General features: G+C 53.6%; 4 protein-coding genes across 4 annotated transcripts; 3 read left to right on the top strand and 1 right to left on the bottom strand.

The window, feature by feature from the left end:
- Nucleotides 1-1,046: 1,046 nt before the first annotated feature.
- On the top strand, nucleotides 1,047-7,633 carry BDP55DRAFT_726453 (glutamate synthase; the record flags this gene model as incomplete). Its single annotated transcript, XM_060579153.1, has 5 exons — nucleotides 1,047-1,171; nucleotides 1,228-1,281; nucleotides 1,351-1,391; nucleotides 1,453-6,268; nucleotides 6,331-7,633. 5 exons carry the CDS (start codon nucleotides 1,047-1,049, stop codon nucleotides 7,631-7,633), a joined length of 6,339 nt encoding a protein of 2,112 aa, XP_060432256.1.
- Nucleotides 7,634-11,266: 3,633 nt separating this feature from the next.
- BDP55DRAFT_656324 (6-phosphofructo-2-kinase) lies at nucleotides 11,267-14,156 on the bottom strand. The gene is made up of 4 exons (XM_060574370.1): nucleotides 13,628-14,156; nucleotides 12,840-13,500; nucleotides 12,625-12,786; nucleotides 11,267-12,571 (listed from the first exon to the last, which is right to left on the bottom strand). The coding sequence occupies exons 1-4, from the start codon at nucleotides 13,915-13,917 to the stop codon at nucleotides 11,714-11,716; spliced, it is 1,971 nt and encodes a 656-aa protein (XP_060432255.1). The 5' UTR covers nucleotides 13,918-14,156; the 3' UTR covers nucleotides 11,267-11,713.
- Nucleotides 14,157-21,928: 7,772 nt separating this feature from the next.
- BDP55DRAFT_547431 (uncharacterized protein) lies at nucleotides 21,929-23,286 on the top strand (the record flags this gene model as incomplete). Its single annotated transcript, XM_060568739.1, has 2 exons — nucleotides 21,929-22,182; nucleotides 22,230-23,286. 2 exons carry the CDS (start codon nucleotides 21,929-21,931, stop codon nucleotides 23,284-23,286), a joined length of 1,311 nt encoding a protein of 436 aa, XP_060432254.1.
- A 1,008-nt stretch (nucleotides 23,287-24,294) lies between these two features.
- On the top strand, nucleotides 24,295-25,778 carry BDP55DRAFT_629658 (ribonuclease H-like domain-containing protein; the record flags this gene model as incomplete). Its single annotated transcript, XM_060572049.1, has 3 exons — nucleotides 24,295-24,565; nucleotides 24,648-25,242; nucleotides 25,376-25,778. 3 exons carry the CDS (start codon nucleotides 24,295-24,297, stop codon nucleotides 25,776-25,778), a joined length of 1,269 nt encoding a protein of 422 aa, XP_060432253.1.
- Between the last annotated feature and the right edge of the window lie 1,268 nt (nucleotides 25,779-27,046).

The following is a 27,046-nucleotide window of genomic DNA, read 5'->3' as shown; positions in this document are numbered from 1 at the left end:
GCGACTGGCGTCACCATTCTTAGCCGCATGCTTTGGCAACAGCCTGCTTCTCATTGGCTACAGCCCTTGTGGCGGTACAGCATCAGGAAGCACGGCCGCGCCGGCACCGCATTTTGCATGGAATGCTGCCCTGCGGGCACTGGCAATGGCACTGGCAATGCTGCAATCATCTTACATTGTCTGCTTGTCTAGCCGTGGTCGGCAAAAGGAGAAACAGAGCTGCTTTTGGGTTGGATGGATACGGCTGGGACTGTTGCTTGCCAGCTGCTTGCTTGCTCTTGTCCTAGCTTGCCCCTCCATCCCCGGCTTCGATTGCTTGGTTTGAGCGTTGCTCGCCTCATCTTGCCTCGCTTCCACTGCTACCGACAATGCACCTCCTGAAGCCACGTTCTGCCGCCATTGCTTGTTGCATGTGTTGCTGCTTGCTACCTTTTGCGCATTGTTGCTCGGAATGCTTGTCCGCCCGTCTTGGCTCTACGTCGTTGCGAACAGGGGTCGGGAATCACCACCACCACCAGGCTCTCACTCCTTCCTCAGTTTACCTGATGATCCCTCACTTCCGGACGATGTAGCAATCCGGTTCGGGAGTAGGGTTTGGCCTGCTCTGGAAATTTCCCCTCTGGTCCTCCGTGCGTATCCCGCCAGCTCCGAGCTTAATTGAAGGATATCGCACCCCGCATCCAGTTTCCTCCAACGATTTCTCCTCGCCACTCTTCTCTCACTCTCAAACTCGCTGTCAACCATTCGCCTTATCAGTCTCTCTATCTCTCACTTTCGTGGCCCAAAAACACTCGTGTGCTCTGTGCGACTTTGCGTCTGGCCATTGGGCGCTCACTTCCCCTCATCTCACCACCGTTGAATTCAAACCATACTTGACCTACACCATCTCCATCTCAGCGTCACTAACTGAACCCGTTTTTGGGCGTTACAGATTCGTACCAGAGCCATTGCTCCTACCTATCGACTGCTGCCGACTGGAATAGTCCCTCCCCCGTCGATCTATACCAGCCTCTTCCACTGCAGTCAGGCTCGAATCCTCGCCTAGCATGGGCCTGCACGAGGACTTCGACGACCGACAAACCCATATTGAATCTGAAAAAGAGCAATACACTCCCTATGAGTACCAGACGGACAACAATGGCTCCTGGGCGGGTGCTCTGCCGGTGAAGCAGTATGTTTTCTTGTCACACGTGCTTTGAAATTTGCCATACTGACAATTGAACCTAGAGGATTGTACGATCCGAGCTTGGAGAAAGACGCATGCGGTGTTGGCTTTGCTTGGTATGTCTAGAAGACCTGGCAGAGAATTATTCTCAGCTCTCAACAAGCAACCACTGACACCTCTCGCAGCCACATCAAGGGCAAGCCCAGCCACAAGATTGTCAGCGATGGTGAGTTGAACATTTCCTCTACCCAGTTCTTGCCCAGCAGTCCGGCTAACTAGTCTCGCAGCGCGCAACCTGCTTTGCAACATGACCCACAGAGGTGCTGTGGGATCTGATGCACGAGACGGTGATGGCGCTGGCGTCATGACTTCGATCCCTCACAGGTTCTTTGTCAAGAACTTTGAAAAGGAGGAAGGCATTAAGTTGCCGCCTCTGGGACAATATGCCACGGGAAACCTGTTCTTTAAGCCAGACGAGGAGACTTTGCAAGAGTCCAAGAGGCAGTTGGAAGACATTGCCGAATCGTTAGGCCTGCGCGTCTTGGGATGGCGAAGGCCTCCCGTTGACTCGACTTTGCTTGGTCCTGCTGCCAAGTCCCGTGAACCCATCATCATGCAACCTTTCGTCGTGTTGACCTCCGCCTACGGCCCGACCAACGCCCCCGAAAACACCGACCCCGAGCAATTTGATGACAGACTCTTCGAAAGACAGTTGTATGTTCTCAGAAAGCGCGCCACCCATACCATTGGTCTCCAGAACTGGTTCTACCTCTGCTCCCTTTCCAACAAGAACATTGTCTACAAGGGACAGCTGTCTCCCGTCCAGGTTTACCAGTACTACTATGATCTGGTCAACGCCGACTACGAGGCTCACTTCGCTCTCGTCCACTCCCGTTTCTCGACCAACACCTTCCCCTCCTGGGACCGTGCCCAGCCTCTGAGATGGGCTGCTCACAACGGTGAAATCAACACTCTCCGTGGTAACAAGAACTGGATGAAGGCCCGAGAGGGTGTCATGCAGTCCGACATCTTCAAGGAGGAGCTCGAGGGTCTCTACCCCATTGTCGAAGACGGTGGTTCTGACTCTGCCGCTTTCGACAACGTCCTCGAGTTGCTCACCATCAACGGCGTCCTCTCTCTCCCCGAGGCTGTCATGCTCATGGTCCCCGAGGCCTGGCAAGGCAACACTCACATGGACCCCAAGAAGGCCGCTTTCTACGAGTGGGCTGCTTGCCAGATGGAGCCTTGGGATGGTCCCGCTCTCTTCACCTTTGCCGACGGACGCTACTGCGGTGCTAACCTTGACCGCAACGGTCTTCGTCCCTGCCGTTTCTACGTCATGGACGACGACCGCATCATTTGCGCTTCCGAGGTCGGCACTATTCCCGTCGAGCCCGAGAAGGTTATCCAGAAGGGCCGTCTCCAGCCCGGACGCATGCTGCTCGTCGATACCCTTGCCGGCCGCATTATCGACGATAAGGAGCTGAAGGAGGCTGTCTCCAGCCGTCAGGACTTCCGCTCCTGGATCGATCAGGAGCTCATCACCCTGCCCAAGGTCCTCGAGACCGTTGGCAAGTCTATTGATGTTGCTGCCAAGCCCGACGCCTCCCGTCTGCAAGAGGATCCCCTTCTTCTGTCTTTCGGCTACACCCATGAGCAAGTGAGCTTGCTCCTGGCTCCCATGGCTTCTGATGAGAAGGAAGCCCTCGGATCTATGGGTAACGATGCTCCCTTGGCATGCTTGTCCCAGGCACCTCGTCTCCTGTTCGAATACTTCCGCCAGCTCTTCGCCCAGGTCACCAATCCTCCCATCGACCCCATTCGCGAGTCGATCGTCATGTCTCTGGAGTGCTACGTTGGCCCCCAGGGCAACCTATTGGAGATGGACAGTTCGCAGTGCGGTCGTCTCTTGCTTCCCAGCCCTATTCTCTCGATTCCCGAGTTCAACTCCATCAAGAACATGGCCACCATCCACCCTGAGTGGACTGTCAAGGTCATTGACTTGACCTTCCCCAAGAGCGAGGGCACCGCGGGTTACTTGCGCCACCTCGACTACATCTGCAACGAGACTACCGCTGCCATTGAGAACAAGGACCGCATCATTGTTCTGTCCGACCGCAACACCTCCAAGGACCGCGTCCCTGTCACTGCCCTCCTTGCCTCGGGTATGGTTCACCACCACCTGGTCAGCAACAAGTGGCGTTCTCTGGCTGCTATCGTCGTTGAGACTGCTGAGGCTCGTGAGGTCCACCACATGTGTGTTCTCCTCGGATACGGTGCCGACGCCATCAACCCCTACCTCTCCATGGAGTGCATCCTCAAGCTCAACCGCGAGAAGCTTATTAAGAAGAAGCTCTCCGATGATGCTCTGATTCACAACTACAAGCACTCTTGCGATGGTGGTATCCTCAAGGTCATGTCCAAGATGGGTATCTCTACTCTTGCTTCCTATAAGGGTGCCCAGATTTTCGAGGCTCTTGGTCTCGACGAGAGCGTTATTGAGCGCTGCTTCAAGGGTACCGCTTCCCGCATCCAGGGTGCTACGTTCGAGTCTATCGCCGAGGACGCTTTCCGCTTCCACGAGCGTGGTTTCCCCTCCCGTGCTACGGTTGGCATCAGCGGTCTGCCCGAGTCTGGCGAGTACCACTGGCGTGATGGTGGTGAGGCTCATATGAACGACCCCACTTGCATTGCCAACATTCAGGATGCCGTCCGCACCAAGAACGACAAATCCTATGAGGCGTACTCCCGCTCTCAGTACGAGCAGATCAAGGCCTGCACTCTCCGTGGTATGCTCGACTTCAAGTTCGAGGACTGCACCCCCGTCCCCATTGAGCAGGTTGAACCCTGGACCGAGATTGTGCGCCGTTTTTGCACTGGTGCCATGTCTTACGGTTCCATCTCCATGGAGTCTCACTCCACTCTGGCTGTTGCCATGAACAGACTTGGCGGCAAGTCCAATACTGGTGAGGGTGGTGAGGATCCTGAGCGCTCTCAGCGTCTGCCCAACGGCGACACCATGCGATCTGCCATCAAGCAGGTTGCCTCTGGCCGTTTCGGTGTCACCTCTGCTTACCTCGCGGACTCCGACGAGCTCCAGATCAAGATGGCCCAGGGCGCAAAGCCTGGTGAAGGTGGTGAGCTTCCTGGCCACAAGGTGTCCAAGTCCATTGCTCGCACCCGTCACTCCACCCCTGGTGTCGGTCTCATCTCGCCTCCTCCTCACCACGATATTTACTCCATTGAGGATTTGAAGCAGTTGATTTATGACCTCAAGTGCTCCAGCCCCCGCTCCCGCGTCTCCGTCAAGCTGGTGTCTGAGGTTGGTGTCGGTATTGTCGCCTCCGGTGTCGCCAAGGCCAAGGCTGACCACATCCTGATCTCCGGTCACGATGGTGGTACTGGTGCCTCCCGCTGGACTGGTATCAAGTATGCCGGTCTCCCCTGGGAGCTTGGTCTTGCCGAGACTCACCAGACCTTGGTCCTGAATGACCTTCGTGGTCGTGTTGTTGTCCAGACTGATGGTCAACTCCGCACTGGTCGTGATGTCGCCATGGCCTGCTTGCTTGGTGCCGAGGAATGGGGTTTCGCCACCACTCCTCTTATCGCCATGGGCTGTGTCTTCATGCGCAAGTGCCACTTGAACTCTTGCCCTGTTGGTATCGCTACCCAGGATCCCGAGCTTCGCAAGAAGTTCACCGGTACTCCCGAGCACGTCATCAACTTCTTTTACTACGTCGCCAACGAGCTTCGTGCCATCATGGCCAAGCTTGGTTTCCGCACCATCAACGAGATGGTCGGCCACGTCGAGGTTCTCAAGGTCAACGACGAGCTGCGCACCAAAAAGACCGCCAACATCGACCTCTCGCTCCTCCTTACTCCCGCTCACAAGCTCCGCCCCGGTGTTGCTACTTTCAACGTCCGCAAGCAGGACCACAAGCTTTACGTCCGCTTGGACAACAAGCTCATTTCTGAGGCTGAGTTGACCCTAGACAAGGGACTTCCCTCTAGAATCGAGTGTGACATTGTCAACACTGATCGTGCCATGGGTACCTCGCTGTCTTACCACATTTCCAAGCGCTATGGCGAAGACGGTCTGCCTTTGGACACTGTCCACGTCAACATCAAGGGTTCCGCTGGTCAGTCCTTCGGTGCCTTCCTGGCCCCTGGTGTTACCCTCGAGCTCGAGGGTGATGCCAACGACTACGTCGGCAAGGGTCTGTCTGGTGGTCGTCTGATTGTCTACCCTCCTCGCTCCGCAGTCTTCAAGGCCGAGGAGAACATCATCGTTGGTAACGTCTGCTTGTACGGTGCTACCAAGGGTACGTGCTTCTTCCGCGGTGTTGCTGCTGAGAGATTCGCTGTCCGCAACTCTGGTGCTACCGCTGTTGTCGAGGGTGTCGGTGACCACGGTTGCGAGTACATGACCGGTGGACGTGTTGTCATTCTTGGCAGCACTGGCCGCAACTTCGCTGCCGGTATGTCTGGCGGTATCGCCTACGTTCTCGACATCCACAAGGACTTCCTCTCCAAGCTCAACACAGAGATGGTTGAGGCCGAGGCTGTCGATGAGCCCACTGAGATCGCCTACCTTCGCGGTCTCATTGAGGACCACCACCACTACACTGGCTCTGAGCTTGCTGCCCGCATCTTGGTCGACTTCAACCGTGCCCTTCCTCGCTTCGTCAAGGTCATGCCTGTCGACTACAAGCGCGTCCTCAAGGAGGAGGCCGCCAAGGCTGCCGAGGCTAAGCGCGCCGAATACAACTTGCCCATCGTCTCCGGCGTTCACAACAAGAAGGAAGAGAAGGCCGCCAAGCTCCAGGATATCGAGGAGACCATTGGCGACAACGCTGCCGAGAAGAAGCGTGCCCTTGTCCTCGACAAAACCAAGGGCTTCATGAAGTACCAGCGCCGTGCTGAGAAGTACAGGAGCGCAAAGACCCGTACCAAGGATTGGGCTGAGCTTTCTTCCCGTCTTGATGAGGACGAGCTCAAGTACCAGTCTGCTCGCTGCATGGACTGCGGTGTTCCCTTCTGCCAGTCTGAGACGGGTTGCCCCATCTCCAACATCATTCCCAAGTGGAACGAGCTCGTGTTCCAGTGAGTAACCCCCACCTATAAGACTGGACGCGTGCGTATCAGAAATTAACAATTCACTTCAGGAACCAATGGCGCGACGCTCTCAACCGTCTGCTCATGACCAACAACTTCCCCGAGTTCACTGGTCGTGTCTGCCCTGCTCCTTGCGAGGGTGCCTGCGTTCTGGGCATTAACGAGGACCCCGTTGGTATCAAGTCGATTGAGTGTGCCATCATCGACCGTGGTTTCGAACAGGGCTGGATGATCCCCACTCCCCCTGAGGTCCGCACCGGCAAGAAGGTTGCCATCATTGGATCCGGCCCTGCTGGTCTGGCTGCCGCTGACCAGCTGAACCGCGCTGGCCACACCGTCACCGTTTACGAGCGTGCTGACCGCCCCGGTGGTCTGCTCATGTATGGTATCCCCAACATGAAGCTCGACAAGCGTATCGTCAAGCGCCGTACCGACTTCATGGCCGCTGAGGGTATCAACTTCAAGTGCGGCGTTGCCGTCGGCGAGGATATCCAGCTCATGGACCTCAGAGCCGAAAACGATGCTGTCGTCATCGCCACCGGTGCCACCGTCGCCCGTGACCTTCCTATCAAGGGTCGCGAGCTCGAGGGTATCCACTACGCCATGGAGTTCTTGCACAAGAACACCAAGTCCCTGCTTGACTCTGAGCTCGAGGATGGTTCCTACATCTCCGCCAAGGGCAAGGATGTCGTCGTCATTGGTGGTGGTGACACTGGTAACGACTGTATCGGTACCTCTGTCCGCCACGGCGCAAAGTCCGTCATCAACTTTGAGCTGCTTCCCCAGCCTCCCCCGGAGCGCGCCCGCGACAACCCATGGCCCCAGTGGCCCCGCATCTACCGTGTGGACTACGGCCACACCGAGGTCAAGCAGCATATGGGCAAGGACCCCCGCGAGTTCTGCATCATGTCCGAAGAGTTTGTTGACGACGGCTCCGGAAAGGTCAAGGGTATCAACACCATCCGCGTCGAGTGGACTCGCTCCGCGACTGGCGGTTGGGACATGAAGAAGATTGAGGGCTCTCAGCAGTTCTTCCCCGCCGACCTCGTCCTCCTGTCAATGGGTTTCCTCGGCCCCGAGGCCCGCATCCTCGGCGACGACATTGAGAAGGACGCCCGCAAAAACGTCAAGACCCCGCCTGGCAAGTACAGCACCAACATCCCCGGTGTCTTTGCCGCTGGTGACTGCCGTCGTGGTCAGTCCCTCATCGTCTGGGGTATCAACGAGGGCAGACAGGCCGCCCGCGAGATCGATCTCTTCCTCGAGCAGTGCACCAGCCTGCCCGTCACTGGTGGTATCGTCAAGCGTACCGCCGGTGAGATCTTTACTCAGATCAAGCCCGTCCAGGCCTAAGCATCCTTCCTTCTTTCCTCCATTCCAGAACAGAAGCAAAGCGTTATGAAACGAAAAAAAGAGATGATTTTTATTTTACAGTGACCGCAAGGTCTACAGGGGGGAAACGGATCAAAAACCAAAGGCGTGTGGGAGGGGAGACATTGGAATTCCTGGAAATACCCCACATTACAAAAAGGTGTCTTGTTTGATACCCTCAAAAACCCGTGCTTTTCATGAGCGACAAATTTTGTGTTGTCTACCTTGTTTTTGTATGTCTTTTTGTCCTTTGGTTAAGTTGTTTGGTCGAAGGATAGATGAGTGGCATTTTGCTCTTGGTAAATATGTGAAACAATAGTAAACTTGTTTATAACAATCTTGGTCCCAGGTCTCTGTCAAGTGAGTGTGATGGCGAGAATGGAACTTGACTAACATCTTTTCGGGAGGAGGGGTGTATAATGTCATTCCTCTAACATTGGGGGCCCGGGCATGTATGTTCGTCCATGTCTGGCCAGGCAGGCATCCGCGGTGTGCCTATACGGGAAGGCTTCCCGAACGCTCACGCTGAGCGCGAGGAAGCCCAGTAGCCCTGATAAGACGTGTCTGCCTTTTTCTAAATGTTGTCATCTCACACGTGTAGGCCGATTGTTTGGTTTGAAATAAGGAGTTCACTAGCCCTTTCTTTTACTATTATGTGCTCGGGACATACTGTACCCAGGTACTTTGATAGTACCTTCGCAACCTTGCCTTGCCTCGGAATACTATATCATGTACATAACGTGACATCAATTACCTACATCCTAGCAAGTGTAACCGTCTTGTCTGATGAGGGACCTTAGAGATCTGGGGTGGGGGTGTTTCTTGGCTTCTTCCCTTTAGTTTTCACTTGCTGGTCGTCAACTTTGGGCGGCGTCCTGTGTATATTCTGTTTGACTATATTAATACTTCTTGGGGGACGGCAAGAGGAAGCGAGGTAGGTATAGTTTAGGCGACGCTATGTCTTTGGAAAGCGATGGGCAGAGAGTAGGAATTGGTGAAACTATGAGGCCAGATGACGTCCTCGAACAAGCAATGAAGAATCGCTACTTAGAAGAAGCCATCGTAGCCTGTCTTGAAGTTCAAAACAATTGAAGTGCGGCGTGTGTATAAATAGGAACGCATGCCAGGCTGCAACCATCTTTCTTTCAAGATATCAAGTGACAGGTCCTCTGTGGGTGTGGAAATGGAAGCTGACACAGCCTCTATTACTCTCTTTCCAGGATCATCTCAAAAAACGCATGAGTTTATTAGCTTCTTAGACCATCGGCTTACTTGAAGTCAGGCATACGGAGGTTATCTCTTTACTTGAAATGCCATGCGAGATTCGGCGAAAGTATGCAGTATCCGAATACAAGTGAGGGCTGGGTTCCCACCCAAGCTTTACATAAGGGTGGGATTCACGTGGCTTCTTAGTGTATAGGGCCTGTATCTCAATCTGGTGGTTGAGTTTCTCCTGAGTACTACTCAACCCAGACGTCAGAGTCATCCTCAGGCTTGGAGCCACCTTGTGAAGCTAGAGGGTCTCCATTATGTTCTTGACTAGAAGCCGCCTACCTTCCGGACAAAGCAGCCCTCAACATTCAGCTTCAGAGAAATTTATCTAGGCGGTGGTGGTTGTAAATTCCCATCCATTACTATGAGCAGACGAACAGAAATATGTTGATTCCCTCATCTTCCACGGGAAGATGGTCTGAAAGGCTTGAGAAATGCTTGGCCTCATGTTTTGAGAGACCACCTGTCTGCTAGCAAAGCCGGTGCCCAAGACCTTTTTCAGGCGGCCATAACATCTTATTCTTCTACAGCCTCCTTCAACCTTAATGTCTACTTACATGTTTCCGTCTTTGGGTGTTCTACTCAGAATGCGTGTCGAGCAGAGCAGGAGCCTGAAGCGTGGTTTGGTGTCGCTGAGTTATAGAAGCGCCTGCTTGCATTTCGCCCAAACCGGGATAAGATCCCTGACGACAATGACCGGATATTTGTGGCTTGAAATGGCCAAAGATCATGGGTCAATGCCTAATTACTGGCGGCGAAGAAAACACTCTCTCCCTGAGCAACCCCCCTTTATAGTTTACTCATATACGCGATTTACCCAAGATGCCTAGATATCGAGCGAGTGACCAGGAATGCCTTCTCTTAGGAGAGAGAGCTCCACTCAAATGTAGAGCTTGGCTTGAACGCAATATTTGTTTGACTTGAATTTTCAGCGAGCCAGGCCAGTCTCGCACTCGACCTGTCGTGCTCTCTCAAAGGGAAAAAGATCGTAAGTAAATGAAGGAGGTCAAAGTCAGCAACTGCGATTGCATCGTCTACCCTCTAGACTCTTCCCAGTCTCCTGTCCTCTACTGGAAGCCAACAATAGTATCGAATCGATAGCGTCAGCTTGGGGGGCGATGCGTATTCAGGTCAATAGAAAAGCTGTTGGTACTACTGAGAATACCGATGCCGCGAACCCCCCCCTCCCCCGTGGTACACATAAGTGGCTGAGGAATAACGGGATATAAGGGAACCTTCAACTTCGATCTTGCCATCAAGCCCCTCACGCCTTCAATATCTACCGAGGCCTACTGCTGTCATACCCTGGACTCTCATAACTTCCTCGCTGATAAGAGGGAATATGGAGAAAAGAGGAAGCATAACTATATTATATTTAAGGCGTCGTGGCTTTTCGATCGACATTGAACAGCTATGAAGGACACTACCAGCGGGGCCAGCCAACGATGCTCAGGAAAGCACACATACAGTTTCGTACAAGTGGGTGCCCAGTCATCAGGGCCTCCCGTGAATCCAGAGCCTGAGGTCCAAGTGATCCCAAGACATCCGTGATCGTGAACACGCCTCAGAACCCTTGTAGAACGACTTAAGCCTCACAATAGACCCTTCCTCTATTAGATACGACCAATCTAGAGATTGCCTTATAATCACACCACTGCAATCCTCAAGCATCAATCCCCAATCAACATCACCTGACACCCCTTCAAATCACGACTCCATCATCTGTGACCAAGTGTCCCCAAAGACACATCAGACGCTCTCCACGCAAAAATCCAAGCCGCAAAAAAACCGCCGCTCGTAGAAACCCTCGGACCGAATATCACATTCGGTCCGCCAAACCTCGTGACAAAGGTGGAAGGGAACAAGGGGGGGAACACCGCCGAGCCTTTGAGCCTCATCGAAAAAGGCGACGCCGAGTTTCACCCGGACCGGCCACACCCGCGGATCTGGATTGGGTGTGTGTCACGCCACACTTCCCATGTGCACCCGCCTATTCCGCCCTACTAGAGGCTTGTCACTGCCCGGAACAAGATGTGAAAGAAACAAATAACGGCTCTCCCCCGGTGCCCCCGTCAGATCATTGCCCATGGGTTGGTTCCACGGTTACATCTGCCGAACGGACGCTAGTGCACCTCGGCGGAGCCTCCACTTCTGTCATTCCTACAGGATATGCCTAGACATTAAGGTACAGTGACACACAGCAAGGCAACGTCAGATTGTTACTTTGTTAGTCAAGCCATCCAGATCTCCGGGAAGGGCGAACCTGTTTAGTCAAACCCTGGCGATCTCGTAACCTGGGCACGGCACCATTATTCAACGTCACTTCACCGACTCAGCACAGCATGTTCATGTGATAGACTTCTTTCTCCTATCTGCCTAGAAGAACCTAACGGCTTGTGTTCTTGAACAAGCCTCCCAAAAAATTGAGCAATGAGAGGGCCGTCCGGCTTTGTCTCTCGTGAATCCTTGCGTCATGGGTATCTTTTTGACCTCTTTCGTCAGATGGTCATATGGGATTCCCAAACGCCGAGTAAATGCTTCAATCCCTTTCCCGCATCCGAGGTTGAAGAAGTCCCTGTTTCAAGTAGTGCAAGTAAGAGCAAATCTGTGTGGGACCGTGTTTTCCCACACCCTTCCAAAAAGAAAAAAGTCCCCCCTTCCCCAAAAAAAATGAGCAAAATCGTTGTCGTAGTTGAGTTTTCCTCAACGCCCAAAACTCCCTTCCAGAATTCCATTCGTGTTGTACAGGTCGTCATATGGTACAGTCAAAGCCTGTCTTCAGCTCTGATCTCAAGCGTCGCGGTTAACGGTGCGCTGCGGGCGGTAGTTGGGCTGCTCGATGAAAGTTCCCTGGTCCGGCAGGTAGCGGTACGCGTGGAAGTCGTAGCCGTAGGGCTTGGGCTCGATAGAGTAGAGCATACCCAAAGGAACATCCAAGTCGGCGATCTCGTCACGGGTCAAATCCATAAAGTAAGCCATGAGCACACGGCAGACCGAGCGGTGTCCAACAATGAGAACGTGATCCTCGATACGCTCGATCTCGCGGACAATATCGCGCAAGCGAGCGATGACCTGGAGATATCCTTCTCCACCGACACCCGGGTAAATGTAATGAAGCTTATCGGCAGCGCGCTTCTTGTACTCCGCAGGGAATCTTCTGGCGATCTCCTCATACGTCATGCCCTCAAACAGGCCAGCGTTGAGCTCGTTGAGCACCGCCCACGCCTTGACGTCGTAGTCATCGTCATTGTCGAAATGCTGTGCCGTCTGCACGCTTCGCTTCAGCATCGAGGTCCAGACGCAAAAGTTTTTCTCCTCCAGCTCGCGGTTCAGCTCGGGGTAGGGCGGGGTGTGGTCGCCAGCCTTGGGCGGGAAAGACGATTGAGCGATCTTATCTTTTTGCTCAATGAGCCACTCCTTGCGCTTCTGGGTCATGAATCGGTGGAGAGCCTGTCCGTAGAGCTCTCCGTCAGCGGTGAGGTCGGAGTCTCCGCCAAGTTTTCCACTGCGGTTATCGACACTCTGTCCATGGCGGGTCAACCATATCTGCCGCGGCGCAAGGTTAAATGTCGTCAGGTAGGAACTGATGCCACCGCTCAGGAAGCCCCGCAATCTATACTGGACCAGCTTGCGGCCGACATCAATCATCTTTGATGACGTGTTAGCGACTTGCCATTCGCTGCGCTAGGGCTGTAACATACCTGAATATACTGCATGTCGTGCGCCTCCTCGTACTCTCCGAGGGGGACGTAAGCGCTCTCGTACGCGGCGACGCGTCTCTTGAAATCAGCAAGAGACTGGTGAGGATCCTTGTCCTTGTAGTCGGGGCCGGAAAGCTTTAGACGCATGTTGGCCTCGAGAAGCTGCGAACAAATTAGAAGAAATTCTCGGAGGCAAGCACGGTAAGATTACTTACGTTCTGGTCGTGGCAGATACTCTCGATGAAGAGAATTCCGAGCTTAGGCTCGCGCGCCTTGATTCGGTCGACCAGAAGCTGGCGGCGGTGGATAGTGCTGTTTGTCGCGTCGAGAATGCCAACGGAACCACCCTCGTGCAGGAGATAGTCCAAAAGTTCGTCCAGGGTGTCCAGGGCCACCTGCTCTCGGAGCTTGGCCGCAGTCTCGTTGGTCGGGTCGAAGAACTTGGCGGACTGGTCAATGCCGTCGCTCTCCTCGTTGAGATTCAGCTCCGCTGGCTCCTTATTGCCACGAGACGCATGACCATTAAGCAAGATTGAAGCAGCCTGGGCCGGCGGGTCGAGTCTAACGGCAGCGGGCGAGTAGGCAGTCTTCATGGGGGAGCTCATGCCGGCAGCCACGCGTCTGCGATTTCCGACATTAAAGATTGTCGAGCTGTACTGCTGCCACGACAGGTAGCGCTGGACCTTCTTGGTGATGTACGACTTTCCGCGCGCGGGAAGTCCGACCATGACAATGACAAGCTTCGCGGCGACATCGCGGTCACTAATCTTGCCGTCGGGCGAGGCTCTCGAGACAGTCATGCCAGGCACATTAAGTGTGGCGGGGTGCGGACGAAGGCGCGGAGTCGTTCCCCCAGAATTCTGTCTGGCAGGCGGGCTGTTGGTTTATTCGATTAGCCAAGCTCTAGAATACGAGGGTTGTAACCTCAGCCACCAAGAGGGAAGGAGTGTTCGCCCGAGGTGGCACCAGTCTGTAATTTTTGGAAATTTGTGTAGATACGTACATTCTAGGGGAATTCGGAGCGGTCGAAACCACGCTTCGCATCGCAGGAGGGGTATCGGAGTTTGCGACCAAGGAGCGATCGCGGAGGGCAATGGGGCCACTCAAGTCGTTCATAGATCGAACGGCATGCGCCATAGCAGGAGGCGGGAGAAGGCCATCGTGAGGGTGAGAAACAGGCAGTGCCTGGGGCTCGGTGTGGTAGTTCGAGTTCGAGTTCGCTGCGCCGGTCGATTTGTTGGAGTGGGAGGGAGGCGATGACGAAGGGGCGCGTGAATCCTTGTTGGAGCTCATGGCCAACTTCGCCAGGGCAGATTGCTTGGCCTGTATAAGACCAAGGTCTTTTTTGTATGGAAAAGGGTATGTTAATAATACTCAAAAGCTTGTTCAAGAATGAATAAGTCGATAGTGACGGAGGTAGACAAGAATGATGTAGTGTGAAGAGTTAAGAATGGCTCGCACAGAGGTAGAAGGGGTGGAAAAAAAAAAGAATAGCTTGGGTGGTGGTGGACTGGAGTGGTTTGGTTTGTACGGACCTGGGTGGTGATCAGGAAAGATTGCGGAGGGCATGGATGCGAATATGCGAGGTAGGCGGCAGGCGTGGGAAAAGAAGAGACTACGCCGACGACCCTTTGTAAAAGGAAGGAGTCACACAGGGTGTGAGCCTGGGTGTGGTAACTGTGGTTGGCTGGGCCTGCCGTTTAGAGCAGTCGCCGCTTTGTTGCTTTAGCTGGGTGCACCTGCTTCCTGGGCTCCTGCCGTGAGAATTCTCTCCTTGGGGTCAGTTCAAAGGCCCTGTACCCAATCGCTGCGCTAGGATGGGGAAGCTGGTCGAGCTGTCCCAGGATGGGTGATGAAATGTGGCGTCCAAGATGGCTAGCTCTTGCCTTAGCGTGCAGGGGTCTTGCCGGGTTCGCAGCAGGCGTGGTCTGGGCGGAATTTGAGAGAAAAAAGTGTTGAGGGGGAACAAGACAAGGAACACAGCGCGTGTAAGTGCACAGCGGTCTTGTTCCGGTGCGGAGGAGGACGACGACGATGAGATCTACTCTATACAAAAGACAGAGCACTGTAGTACACTAACTGTATATTGATGGTACAGATAGACTACGATGGATGATAATGCCAGATTCCTGTGAAAATTGTATGGCAGTGATGGATGGCGAGAGTTGCAGTGCAAGCAAGAAAGACAAACACAAAGCAACTGGCTGGATAGGTGAAAAAGGTATCAATAAAAAAGGGCTGTGGGACAACAAGAACAGAAAAGAAAGAAGATTCTAATGTGTTCGGGATGGACGGGTCTGTCAGGTTAAAGAGGATAGAAAGAAGAGGGGAGGGTCAGGGCGATGGAGCCCGGCGATGGAGGAAGGACCGATATATCTACTTTGGTGGTACGGTCGAGGCAACGGGCGATGGGTAATGGGATGGTGGCCCTGGACGAGTGATGGGCAGCAGAGAGCAAGACACCTCAGGATGGGATGGTATGGGATGGATGCGGTGAGGTGAGCACTGAGAATGGATCTGGCCTGGATGAGGGTGAGCCTGTGAGGGCGAGGGTTCGATGAACGGGGACGGGACAGGGTGAGGGTGAGCAAGGAGAAGGCCCGTCCGAGGACTCCTCACTGCCTTATTTTGCATAGAGCCCTGCCCTGCCCTGCCTTCCTCTGCTTGTCATGTTCTACTAAGGTATGGACCGTAAGGTATGGTACTTGGTACGGATACTCCTGCTCTGCATGGCTGGCCTTGAAGACGAGGTGTGTCTGAAGATGGAGTACCTTTTTCTGGACTGGGGAGAATGAGGCGTGAGGCGTGTGAGAAGAGACTCGACATCCAAGGTTAGAAAGAATCCTCTTGGCGCGGTACAATAGTACATTCTTGGCTGTGTTTGCACTCTGCAATCTGTAAACAGGAAACTAATGCTGGGCAGGTACAGATAGTCGCAGATTCCCGTATTTACAGATACGTACTCGAAAATTGACAGAATCAGCGCATTAGTCTAGAACCGTTGTATTGTGTGCAGGAACCACTCGCAATTGTCCCATTTCTCTCCTGTCGCATTCCGCCGCCCCCAATGACTCCAACACACACACACACACACACACACACATCTGCCCGTGGACCGTAAACCAGCAGTACCACCACGTTCGAAATTCGGGGCTTGCCCTGCAGCTGTGTTCTGCTTCTGGAGAGGTTCCCTTCGGTGGAGCCTCTAATTGGGTCGGTGCTGCATGCTCGGTGACCGGTCGCCGATGTACCCTTTCCAGCGATCCAGGGTGCATGTTCGTTTTGGCAAGGTACCCCCGTCTGCGATCCTGTCGAGCCTCTCCTGGCACCGGAGCCCTGGGATGTTAGACCCGTGGCGGCGCGGGATGGTGCCTTTTTTTTCTTTTTTTTTCTGTCTCTAATATTTGGGGGAGGGGGGTTTTTTTTATTCGTCCATCACAAGGGAATTGGAGATTTGATTTCGGGGTTTGGGGAAGTAGAGAGAAAGAGAGAGAGAGCGCGAGAGCGGGCGGCGGCGCGTATCCATTTGGTTGCCAACGGGCCTTCGAGCCTTTCATTCGCACCCAGCGGCGGGTCGCACCTTTCAAACGGAGCAGTCTAAGCGCTTTACGTGCCCTCTCTTGCCTGTTGTGTCCTGTCTCTGTCTCTTCGATCTCTATACCTGCCAGTCAGCCAGCCCAACGGTTTGGTACACGCAACGAGACGGAAAACGGGGGAGGGCCCAACCCGACGTGGACGTGCCGTATGGCCCTGCGTCTGTGCCCGAGCGAACGGGACGTGCGAAGCAAAAAGAGTGGTTGAGAACTTTGAGAGCGAACGGAAAGAGCTGATTTCCAAAGTGGACTCACTCTTTCCAAAGGTGAGGTGACATGACGGTCCAAGGCAGCCGCGGGCGCCCTATTTTACCTGAAGTACCTTATCCTATCGTACCTTCCGTTTGGCAAGGCTCACGAACGAGATTGACAGCATTCCATTTCCCACCTTTCCTGAGGTCATTTCACGTGTTATTCCTTCTTTCCATCTTAGTAACCCAGTCCCCATCTAAAGGATGGAAGCAACCGCCTGGGCAATATGTCGGTCTCTTTACGGGTACTTTGCCCATCCAACGCGTGATTGCTATTGTTTTTCTGATGGGGAAAGTACAATACGGCCGAGCTCAATGGCCCTGGGCGACTCGAGAGCGGTTAGAGAACCACAGGAAAAAAAAAAAAAAAAGGCTGGGCATCATTTCCAGTTGCCCCCTACACCTATTTCTGGCCTGAGGTAAACGGTTCGAGTTTCCAGGTGCCAGGTGCCAGGTGCCAGCTTACGTCGTCAATAGTGTAACACCAACAAAGATCTTTTTTTCCGCCTCTCCATTGCTGGGCGTACGTGTCCACGGTCTGTTTTACCTTACTCTGGACTCGAGAGCTGGCTGCCCGGGTACGCTACCTATTGGTGTCTCGGTCCAATACCAGAAGCCCATCCGCCCACGCCCTCGGTCCTGTCCCATGTCCATGTCCCACGTCAATCTTTCCGTCCGTCAAGTTGAAAGCCATTCATGCCTATCAAAAGCTACAAGCTTAAGCTCAACCTGGGCCTGGACAGGAGTCCTGACAATCGCCGTCTGGCCATGGACCATGTATAGATCCATGACTTCCAGCGGGTGAGAGAGCCACATGTGTCTCTGTGCACCAGCACAGCCCGTTACAGCTACAAAAAAAAAAAAAACCTCAACAAACAATACCCTTCGTCCCGTCGTCCAAAATTAAATCCCCAAACACCGTCATGACGGCCGGCCCCATCCTTTGCGTCTCCCCGTATGCCTGGGTCCTGTCCTCCGTGTCGCCGTGCTCCATGCCCCATGCTCCATGCTCGTCTGGTCCGCCCGGTCTGTGTGCGTGTACCCGTGTTGCCCGTGAGTACCTTACCTTACCTCCGTGGGTGCTATTACTCCTGCTGACATGGTAAGTTAAGGAGAAAGTGCCCGTAATACGGACACTGCAACTCGGACGGCCAAGTCCACGTCAGTTCCCTCTACTTAGATCCTCACCGTCTGCTCAGAGCTGCCGCCGAGTGCTGAACGAGGTGTGGCCTGGCCTGGCTTCCATCACTCACCGGGCTTGTCGGAGATACCCCGTCGATCCGTTCTGCCCTTTCCACTTCCCTTCCCACCCCAAATGTTTCACGACTCAAATGTCCAGAAGTCATCGGCCGCCAAGTCCCCTCCTGAATCAACTTGTGCCGGCACCATAGCTATTCTACAACCATCCCATCTTTCTCAAGCATTCCAGCTCTCAGCCAAGCCAACCGGAATAGACCACTCACATCAGCCCTCGCCAACACGCCTTCAAGACTTGCTCAAAGCTTATCCTTGCGGTTCAATCGCCCTGTTCCATTTCTAGGTAGCCACGTAGCCTTGCACTTGGTAGCCCCTTTTCAAGGTTACCATTCTCTATCGACTCTCTCTGAATGAGTTACTATATAGTAGTGGGTGTAGCAGCATTTGGCCCTCCGATGTGCTGCAACAAGTCTCCGGCGGCGCTCAACAAGGCGTCTCCGAGAAGGGTGCACAGCATGATTTGACACACACCATCTCCAGGGTCGCGTGCCGGTGATAGTCATTACATATTCTATTGGCGTTGCAACAACTCACCTAGCGCTTGGGCTGACCCTCTGTCGGAATCACCCCGAAGTCCGGAGGCTGGAAAAGGCACCTCCACGCCCCGGAGATCCGCTCCCACTCAGGATCCGCTGCGCTCCTAGCGAACCTGGTGAACCCCTCACGGAACCCCTACGTGTTGTGGGGATGCCAGGGCTGCTTTTGAGTCTTGACAGCAAGCATTCTGTCACTGCTAAACACCAGCCAGCCTGATCTTCCTAGACATTTCTGCAAAGAAGGATGGCTCATAATGCTCATCTTCTCTCGGGTGTGGGCGGTGATGTCACCCAAATGCCTTTCTCGCGCATTGTGATCTCGCCGCGGTGTGACGAAAAAGCCCATGGTGAGCCCGATAGTGTGTACACACACAGCACAGCCTGCAGAACGGCGGGACAGTGATCCGTATGTCCCGCCAAAGTATGAGTACGCCATGTCATCGTTCAGGGCGAGTGAGGCTTGCGCCCAACGCCCAGTCATCCCGTCATGCCAATGGCAACTGGTAACTCAACCGCAGCGGCCAATCATCTTCAACTATCCAGTTGTGAGGTTGCTTTCATGCTTCGAGCCAGAAACAGGGACTCGGCATGGATGACGAAGGAGGAATTTGGCGAGGAACCCCCACTCCAAGAATCTTTTGCAGAAGGTTGTCCTGTTACACTGCAGGATGCGGACTGCATCAAAGACAGTTGTGACTTCTCAGCTCCCGAATCTCAAGTGTGGAGGGGAGTAAGGTTCTCAATTCCAGATGCTCCAGGCGCCGGCGGCGCGGCCCTCATTCGCACTCCTCATTTCTGATATTGCCGCCGCGCCACCACTTCGTGGTCTCCACCAGGTGTCGAAGTTCAGGCGTAATTAGTCTCTGGTAGTCTATTCCGCTTCTGCTGCTGACCCCGCATGCATCGTGAGGGGTTCGCGGCAGGGTTTGCCGTTCGCTTTCTAGAAGCCCACTGTTATGGCCACTACGACGACAAACAAGGGACCAACGAACAGAGCCAGTCTTGCCAAGATGTTAAGGAACGCTTGCTGGATCTGCGATGGCGAAAGCGTCATCTGGGGCGTAGTGCAGAGAGGAGATACGGCCGACACGCGTTGCAACAGTGAGCTTACAAGACTACTTAGCGATGGGTATGACTTGCAGTCGTGGCCGGCCCCCGCCGGCCAGTAGGGCGTGCCGTCATCGGAGATTGAAAATAGGCGATGGAGCCTTAGCACGTGGGGTTGAGTTACCGTTGGACGATTGCATTTCTAATTCAGATCCGGCACCTTTGAGAGTGAATAGTCTGGCTTGTGAGACTTGTTCCGCCACGCACCAATGGTTGATAACCAATGAGATGACCCATATTGGAGGCACGTTGACACAGAGGATGAGGCCCGAAGAGTCGACTTGTCTGCCGTCCTTGGCTTGCGTGCTTGGTTAGGCGTTGTGAGACAGTGCACTGTGCAGAGAGCCAACCAAACCCACAGAATTAGAAGCTTATCTCTGTTGAAAGAGCTCAACCGTGGCACGGAATGTGTGGACTTAGCTCCAAGAGACCATCATCTAATTGAGGTGAGGGCCCGACCGGTGAGTATTTTTGGTGAGGTGAGGTAAGGTGAGGTTTTGTCTTGCTTTGCGTTGTTCATCTTGATGGGTCTGTAAGAGACATTCGGTTAGTTTTAGTGGTGGAAGGGCTACTCCCTAGTCGCCTCTCACATTCCATGTCTTCTCCAGTCGTCTCCAGCTCCTTCTTCAGTCGCTTAGATATTTGCTTCAGTCGATCCCTCCTTTCCATGATTGCAGATGAGATGGGCCCCATTTCTCGCACCTTCCCGCTCTTCTCTCTTGCCTTCCGACCCCTCTTGAGGAAACACAAGTCATTTGCCACGGGAAGTTGTACAAACACCGTGGACACAATAGGAGAGAAATCACCGGTGGTGATTGCCAAAGAAATGCTAGATGCAATCGGCAGGAAAGGTATTCGCAGGGTCGCCCCACTTCCACACCCATGTCACAAATCTGGAAATACCTTAGACGTCGCAGGCGCAATCCAAACGTCCCTTTCGGCGGAGTGGTCACTGCCAGGCGCGGACTGGCTACACCGAGGTGCGTGAGCGGCCTGTCACTTTATCGATAAGACCCTAGACCCCGCTAGCGGCTCTGCTCTGCAATCCGATTCGACCAGGGGCCACCTGTGCCTGCCAACGCCTGGCCTACTGGGATCCAGTCTGTCAATTAAATCGCCAAATTTTCTGATGCTTCACTTCAGTCCCGTCCGTTCGATACCGTAGTTCAAACCGCTTCCAGAACCTCTTGGCCTTCAGGTACATTATCCGTTAAACAAAAACGCCATTTGATTCGAGAGGACCACCTTCCTCTGTTCTTGTTTCTTTGCTTGGTCCCCAATCTGGGCCCCTTCGTTTCAGGACACGGCAGAACAACATTGATCTTCAAGCCTTTGGGTTACATCCGTCTTCAAGCCAGCTATAGATGGAAGGCTGAGGCTGAGACTGATACCAACACTGAGACTCCCCGAATGAGATAGCAGACTGATATCTGGACCCGCTAGCCGCTGCTTCCAATAATACCTGGTGCATTTCCAGATATCTTGGCAAGTATTTTGCATCTCAAACTTACCTCCTGGATCGACGGAAGGCTTTGTGGGCAGCACAATCTTTCTAGAGAAGTGACCCAGAACCAAGTTTGTCTACAAGGCTGCAAGAGTCAAAGAGCGGAAGGAGATAGACAAAGCAGCTCAGAGCTAGAAGTGAACAGCAACTGAGGCAAGAGCAGACGATAGGCTGGCGCAGACCGGGTGCCTTCCTTTTCCGCGCCTTCCAGATCAACATCCCACGATTTTATTCGTGCTGGCCCTGCCTCCCTACCTTAGGTGCCCGGCTATTGTGGGCCCCGCCTCATACTGAGGTATTCTTCAAGTTGCTTCTCGTGACTTCCTTCCGTTAGGCTCTGCTCTAAGGTATTGCCTGAGTGCACCTTACCTTGGGCCAAAAGCAACTTCGCAGCCTCCTTCATCCGGATCTTACCTACTGCGACAATTGCGCTGGCTTGTCATTCCCTTAGAGAATTATCCAGCCCTCACAGCACTGAGGAAAGGGGACAGAAAAGTTGAAGACGAGGAAACTGCACCATATATCTCCCTCAAGAAAGAGCCAGGTGTGCCACCTACATCAACCGTCGGTCGCACAAGGACTTGACTGGAAATCTTCTCTGGTCGTCATTCTGACTTCTTGACTGTTCGGCAAACCCTCCGCTGCATCCGATCTTGGTCCTGTTCAACCACAAACCAAACGAGTTGCATCGGATTCTAGCGGCGACCCCTCCATCACAAGCTTCTGACTACTCTCCTCACCCAAGTCACTACAATCCTCCGCGAGAAGCCTTTGAAGAGCTACCTGAGTCTTTCTGTCGTCTGTTCATATCCAAGCTTCGCTCACGGCACGCCACAGCGGTGCGCAGCAACTATCTTCGTAGCCCTCCGTCGGTCGTCTCACGCCTCGGAAGACTAAAATCGAGATACAGTTACTTTCCTGTTGAAGTGAGTCACGACTCCGGCATGACGCACCCCATTCTCATTCCCTAGCTATACTGACGGACACACCAGTTCCTGCTTTTCCTGCCCAGACCTTGAACGCCAGCCTAGATACTGTACCAGGCCACCAGTCAAGATGCTCGCTGTCGAACGCGCTTCGCTCCCGATCATGGCCTCTGATAGGTCTGACGATCAATCCGAGGTAAAAATCGAGCACACTGGCCCTGATGTCATCCAGCCTCATGCTCTCATCGACCATCTCCTTCCACAACAGCTCGGACGAGGAGTGCTTATTCCTCTGAAGACGACTTTGGAAATCCGACAAGACCACACCATTGTCCAGGCTTTGATCACGAGGGCTCCCTCTACGTCTACTAACAATGTCGTCAAGTGAGTAGCAGTCATCGAGTTTCTAGCCCATACTAACCTAGCTACAGTTTGATCCGCTCGATGCTTCCTGAAGGCGTGGCTAACAACTTGCCTCACTTGCGACGATGTGCGAAACCAGCGGATATTCCGGCTCACCTCAAAACACAGTTCATGAACGACTCGCCCGAAGGCCGCCAAGTCCACACGGGTAAATCCACCTGGATCTACATCATGCTTGGTGAAGAGAAAGACTTCGATAAGCACGACTTGAGCGCAAAGCTGGGAGCTATTGAGGGAATGGACGAGAACGTCTTCCTCACTAAGATTCCAATACCCATGGTGCCGCCTACTTCTCAGGTACAGGCTGCCATGTGGACCTCGCAGTTCTGGCCAACGGTGTACAGAAAGAACAACCCTCTTGGGCCGCACCCTAGCATGGTGGGACGGTCAACGGAAACCATCAAGGATGAGACGTCTCTGTGGATGACCTTGGCTCATCGCGTCGCCTTCCAGGCCAAGAAGGCGAATATCGGCGAACCCATGGGCGCCGTCATCGTCCAGCGCGAAGGGGGAAAGTCCCATCTGGTAGCGGTCGCCGGAGATGCTCGTTGGCACCAGGAGCCCAACAGAAGCGGTACCGGCAACCCAATGGGCCACTGCGTGCTCAGAGCTATCAGCATGGTAGCGCAGAAGCTTGTGCGACACGAGAGACGTGCAGCCGGCCGTTCCAATGTGCCGCCTATCCTTGAATACGACACTTTCCAAGATCTTCCCCTCTTGGAAGACGAGCTCACGGTCCATGAAGACGAGCATCCCAACGCGGACGGCTACCTGTGTCACGGCATGGAAATGTACTTGACCCACGAGCCTTGCGTCCAATGCTCAATGGCTATCCTTCACTCACGGATGGGCAAAGTCGTCTTCGCTCAGCGCATGCCACTTACTGGGGGCATGTGCTCAGAAGATCGAGGCCACGGCCATCCCGAGCTGGAGAACTGCGGTGGAGGCGAGGGTCTCGGCCTCTTCTGGAGACGTGAGCTGAACTGGAGCTTGCTGGCGTGGGAGTGGGAATCGAGCGACTGCGTGGGACCTTTGCCGCCGGTTGATCACAGAGTCCATGCTTAGTCCCCATGGGACTTTACGACGATACCTTGGTGCTTATGGTCGGGAAACCGGCCTAGGCCAGAACAGTCTTTGTGTACCGGGATGCCAACGATTATGAAAGTTGACGGTAGTCTCGATGCATCAGTATCGATAAACCCTGTATCACAAGCGCCGAGCCAGCTCGTTAACAGCTTTTGCGCTTTATATTTTACTTGTTGTAGTTGGTTGAGAAATTGGTTGGAGGGCTAGCAGAGGGTTTAGATAGTCCTTTCAGCTTCCGTGGAATGCCTGGCGGGATGAAGGAGAGTCAAGAGACGTGCGACGGTAGGCTGGTCAGGAATTATACCCATGCTGTCTCATTTGTAGAAGACGGCTACTTTAGCAATGCACCACCAAGATTAAAACAAACCTTCATTACCCATGCTATATGTGATGAGCAATTGTTGAGGCATGATGAATCAATCCCTTGAGTAACGTCTCTCTCCCTACCTACGATACCAAACCCACCTGAAAGCAACTGCTGGGGAAGAGCCTCAGCCGACGTGAGATCAACTTTGCCTTCAAGTGATATTAGCCACGGACGGAATAACTACCTCCACATACCTTAGACATTGGGTTCATGAAGGTACCCGATGAACAAGGTACCTTAGGTACTTGGGTACAGAAGTACAGAGGTAGACTGCGCTAAGGTCGGCAAGTTTTGCAGCGGTCGTGCTTCCTGCGGGGAAGACATGCGCCTTATCTTATCGGCGCGCCTAATGCTGGTGAGGAAGGAGGCACTGGATGGGTCAGTAAGAATGATCCATCTGCACTCCATTGAAGTGGTCCCCTCGTCACCGGCCCTTGCCGCAATCTTCACTCTTCCCCCCCGTTACATGTTTCGGCATGCGCCCACGAACAAAGGCAACCGCTGAGGAAACGGCCCTAGAACTGCAGCTTTCGAGACCCTTCTAGCCACCGGCGTGAGTCGTCTTTGACTCTCTTGACCCACGCGACACTGACCAGGTAGCTTTGCAACAGCCCTGACGCATGCGCTCGCGACTTCAAGCTTTTTGGACAAAGGCTGTTGACGAGCTTCACCCCCGAGCTTCTTCAAGCCGTCGCCTTCTCCCATCGGCACTTTTAAGACGACGAAGCGCCACATTTTGGCGAGGCAGACCAGACGACATCCGCGACAAGTACCGCAACACCTTACAGCTTCTCGCAAGCTTTCTGAACGAACGCGTCGACATGCCAGCGGATAAATCGAGGAAGCGCAAGGCGGACAAGGATCTGCAGAGATACTATGCTGTGCGCGTCGGTAAACGGCCAGGCATATATCTGACATGGCTCGAGTGCCAGAAGCAGACTGATAAAGAGCCAGGAGCACAATGTATGTCAAGGCACCCGACCATGCCCCTGTGATCTCTTGGAGATCTTCTTGGAGATCTTCTTGGCCAATCCGACTGACAGAGGCTGCCTTCTAGACAAGTCTTTCTTCACTCGCGAAGAGGCCCAGGCGTTCGTGGAAGGCAAGTTCGTACCCACGCCAGCTGGGCCCCCGAGATACTATGCCGTCGCGCGTGGTAACTTCACGGGCATTTTCGTCGACGACTGGGATACGGTTCGCTTGGCAATCAAGGACGCCAAGGGGCCGAAGTATAAGAAGTTCGATACATATGCCGGCGCGTTGGAGTTTATTAGGGAATGGGGCAATGAGGAAACGATTGCCGGCGCCGAGACCGGCGCCCAGAACCAGGGTATCAGAATCCCGCCGAGGAAATTAGCCACCAGCTCTTCGACGAAGGCCACAAAGGTGAAGAAGGAGACCAATGATGGAATGGAGGAGGAGACACAGGAGGATACCGATGACGACGACGACGCAAAACAAGAGATATTGAACTTGCCACAGATTTTTACGGACGGAGCTTCGGCAGGCAATGGTACTCCCTCCGCCAGGGCCGGGGTAGGCGTCTACTTCGGACCCAACGATGCAAGGTAAGCTAGTCCTCGACTACACCTTCTCTTCCTACGTCATGGTCCATTCTTCAATCGAAGCAGTGGTGATGCTATTCTCCTACATCGTTCCTTGAACAGATTTGACACAACGAACTAACTTAGCCGGATTAAGAAACGTATCCGAACCCCTCGAGGGCGCGCTGCAAACTAATCAGCGAGCAGAACTCGCCGCCGTCCTTCGAGCACTCGAGTGCACCTCGGTCACGCAGGATGTCCAAATCTGGACGGATAGCAAATATACGAGGAACTGCGCCACCCGCTACATCGAAAAGTGGGTGACCAACGGCTGGAGGACTGGAAGTGGCAAGCCTGTCAAAAATCAGGATTTGATCAGGGCAATCGTCGAACATCTTAACAGGCGAGAGGCTGCAGGAACAATAACGAGCATCAACTGGGTCAAGGGTCACACCAAAAAGCTAAGCAAGACAGCTGTAGGCAATAGGGCTGCAGATGAGCTCGCCACCGCCGGTGCAAGGGGGATTTTGCCAGCGAAGTCAAGAAGAAAGCTCAAGTGAGGCGACAACGATGGGCTCGGTGTTCAAATCGGATAGGGATGATCACGATCCGGCAAAACACGTCTAAGGCGTGTTCAGATGTGCCTACCTGGTGGCGATAGCATAGGAGACAGTGTGGCAGTGAGTGGGAGGGGTTGACGGAGGGCGACCTTACGCGCCAATTGACGATACCCGGACGAAGCTCACTATCGTTCTACAGTAGCGATATGGGCCATGGTGAATATTACCATATTCGCGAAGGGTTGTTGGCTTGATGTGACGGGTTACGTCAAAAAGTAGGGAAAGCCCACGCTTTCGAGTCTGTGGGAATGATTGATTACCTGGTGATGGGTTTGCTTGCGTCGATATCCCCCTCTTCTTGAAACTTTTCTAGGCTTTGACACCGTATTCATTTTCAATGGCGGATCGTATATTTGGTATCGTTGTGATCCTTGGAAGACGTTGACAGTAAAGACCTGGAGGGGCACCTTGTATGCGGGAAGGCCATCGACGAACGTTTTCGTCGCAGAACTCCCATGACGTTGTCAAGTGTTTAATGGGCGTGTTGTTCAACCATTCTGTTATCCCTTTCTGTCTGTTGTTTAAGTAGTTTCACGTCCCAAATACCGCATGTATTCTTTCCCAAGCTGATTTTCCATTGCCCTCGACAAAGTTCCCTCCCTTATTCCGATACTGGAACATGTTACCCACGTTGGATTTACTACAAATAGTAGCTCTGTCTTATTACGTGGGATTTTCTGCCTTCTCCAAGGGCAGAATATCTTTATCTTTGGGAACCCTTTTCTTCCCCGTTGCTTCCGCGGCTCGGTGGTGTGAAATGCGATGGTCTTGGAAAGCCTGCACTTGTCTCATAAGCACGGTGGCGGTTTGTGAGACCATACTAAACTTATAGGCAGCTCTACGTGTGTAATTTTTCTGCCTCGAGCTAATGTGATTAGGGTGTTCTTCTCGTTACTCGCTCTCCCTTTCCACGCCCCCCCACGTTGTCGTTCCTGTGGGCGTTTGTGGATGCTGACAAAGCTCTTGCGGCTAGAGAATGTGATTCTAGATAAGAGGAAGTTACAAGGAGGGGCGGAGGCAAGGGAAGGGAAGGAAGAGAAGGGACCTAGATCCTTAACGCCGGATTGAAGTTCAGAGAGACTACCTAGTTTGCTTGCCACCTTGCGGCGCTTGTTTGATCCAGTCTTGTAGGGTGAAGCAGGTATTGCTTGCCGTCGGAAATCCATGTCGATGTAGAAAGAGATCCAGAGGGACGTTTTGTACTTGGT

This window comes from Colletotrichum godetiae (assembly GCF_030913485.1).
Source record: "Colletotrichum godetiae strain CBS 193.32 chromosome Unknown BDP55scaffold_11, whole genome shotgun sequence".
NCBI classification, from domain to species: Eukaryota; Fungi; Ascomycota; class Sordariomycetes; order Glomerellales; family Glomerellaceae; genus Colletotrichum; species Colletotrichum godetiae.
The sequence above is the reverse complement of the archived record's forward strand: the minus strand, read 5'-3'. Positions and strand labels throughout refer to the sequence as shown.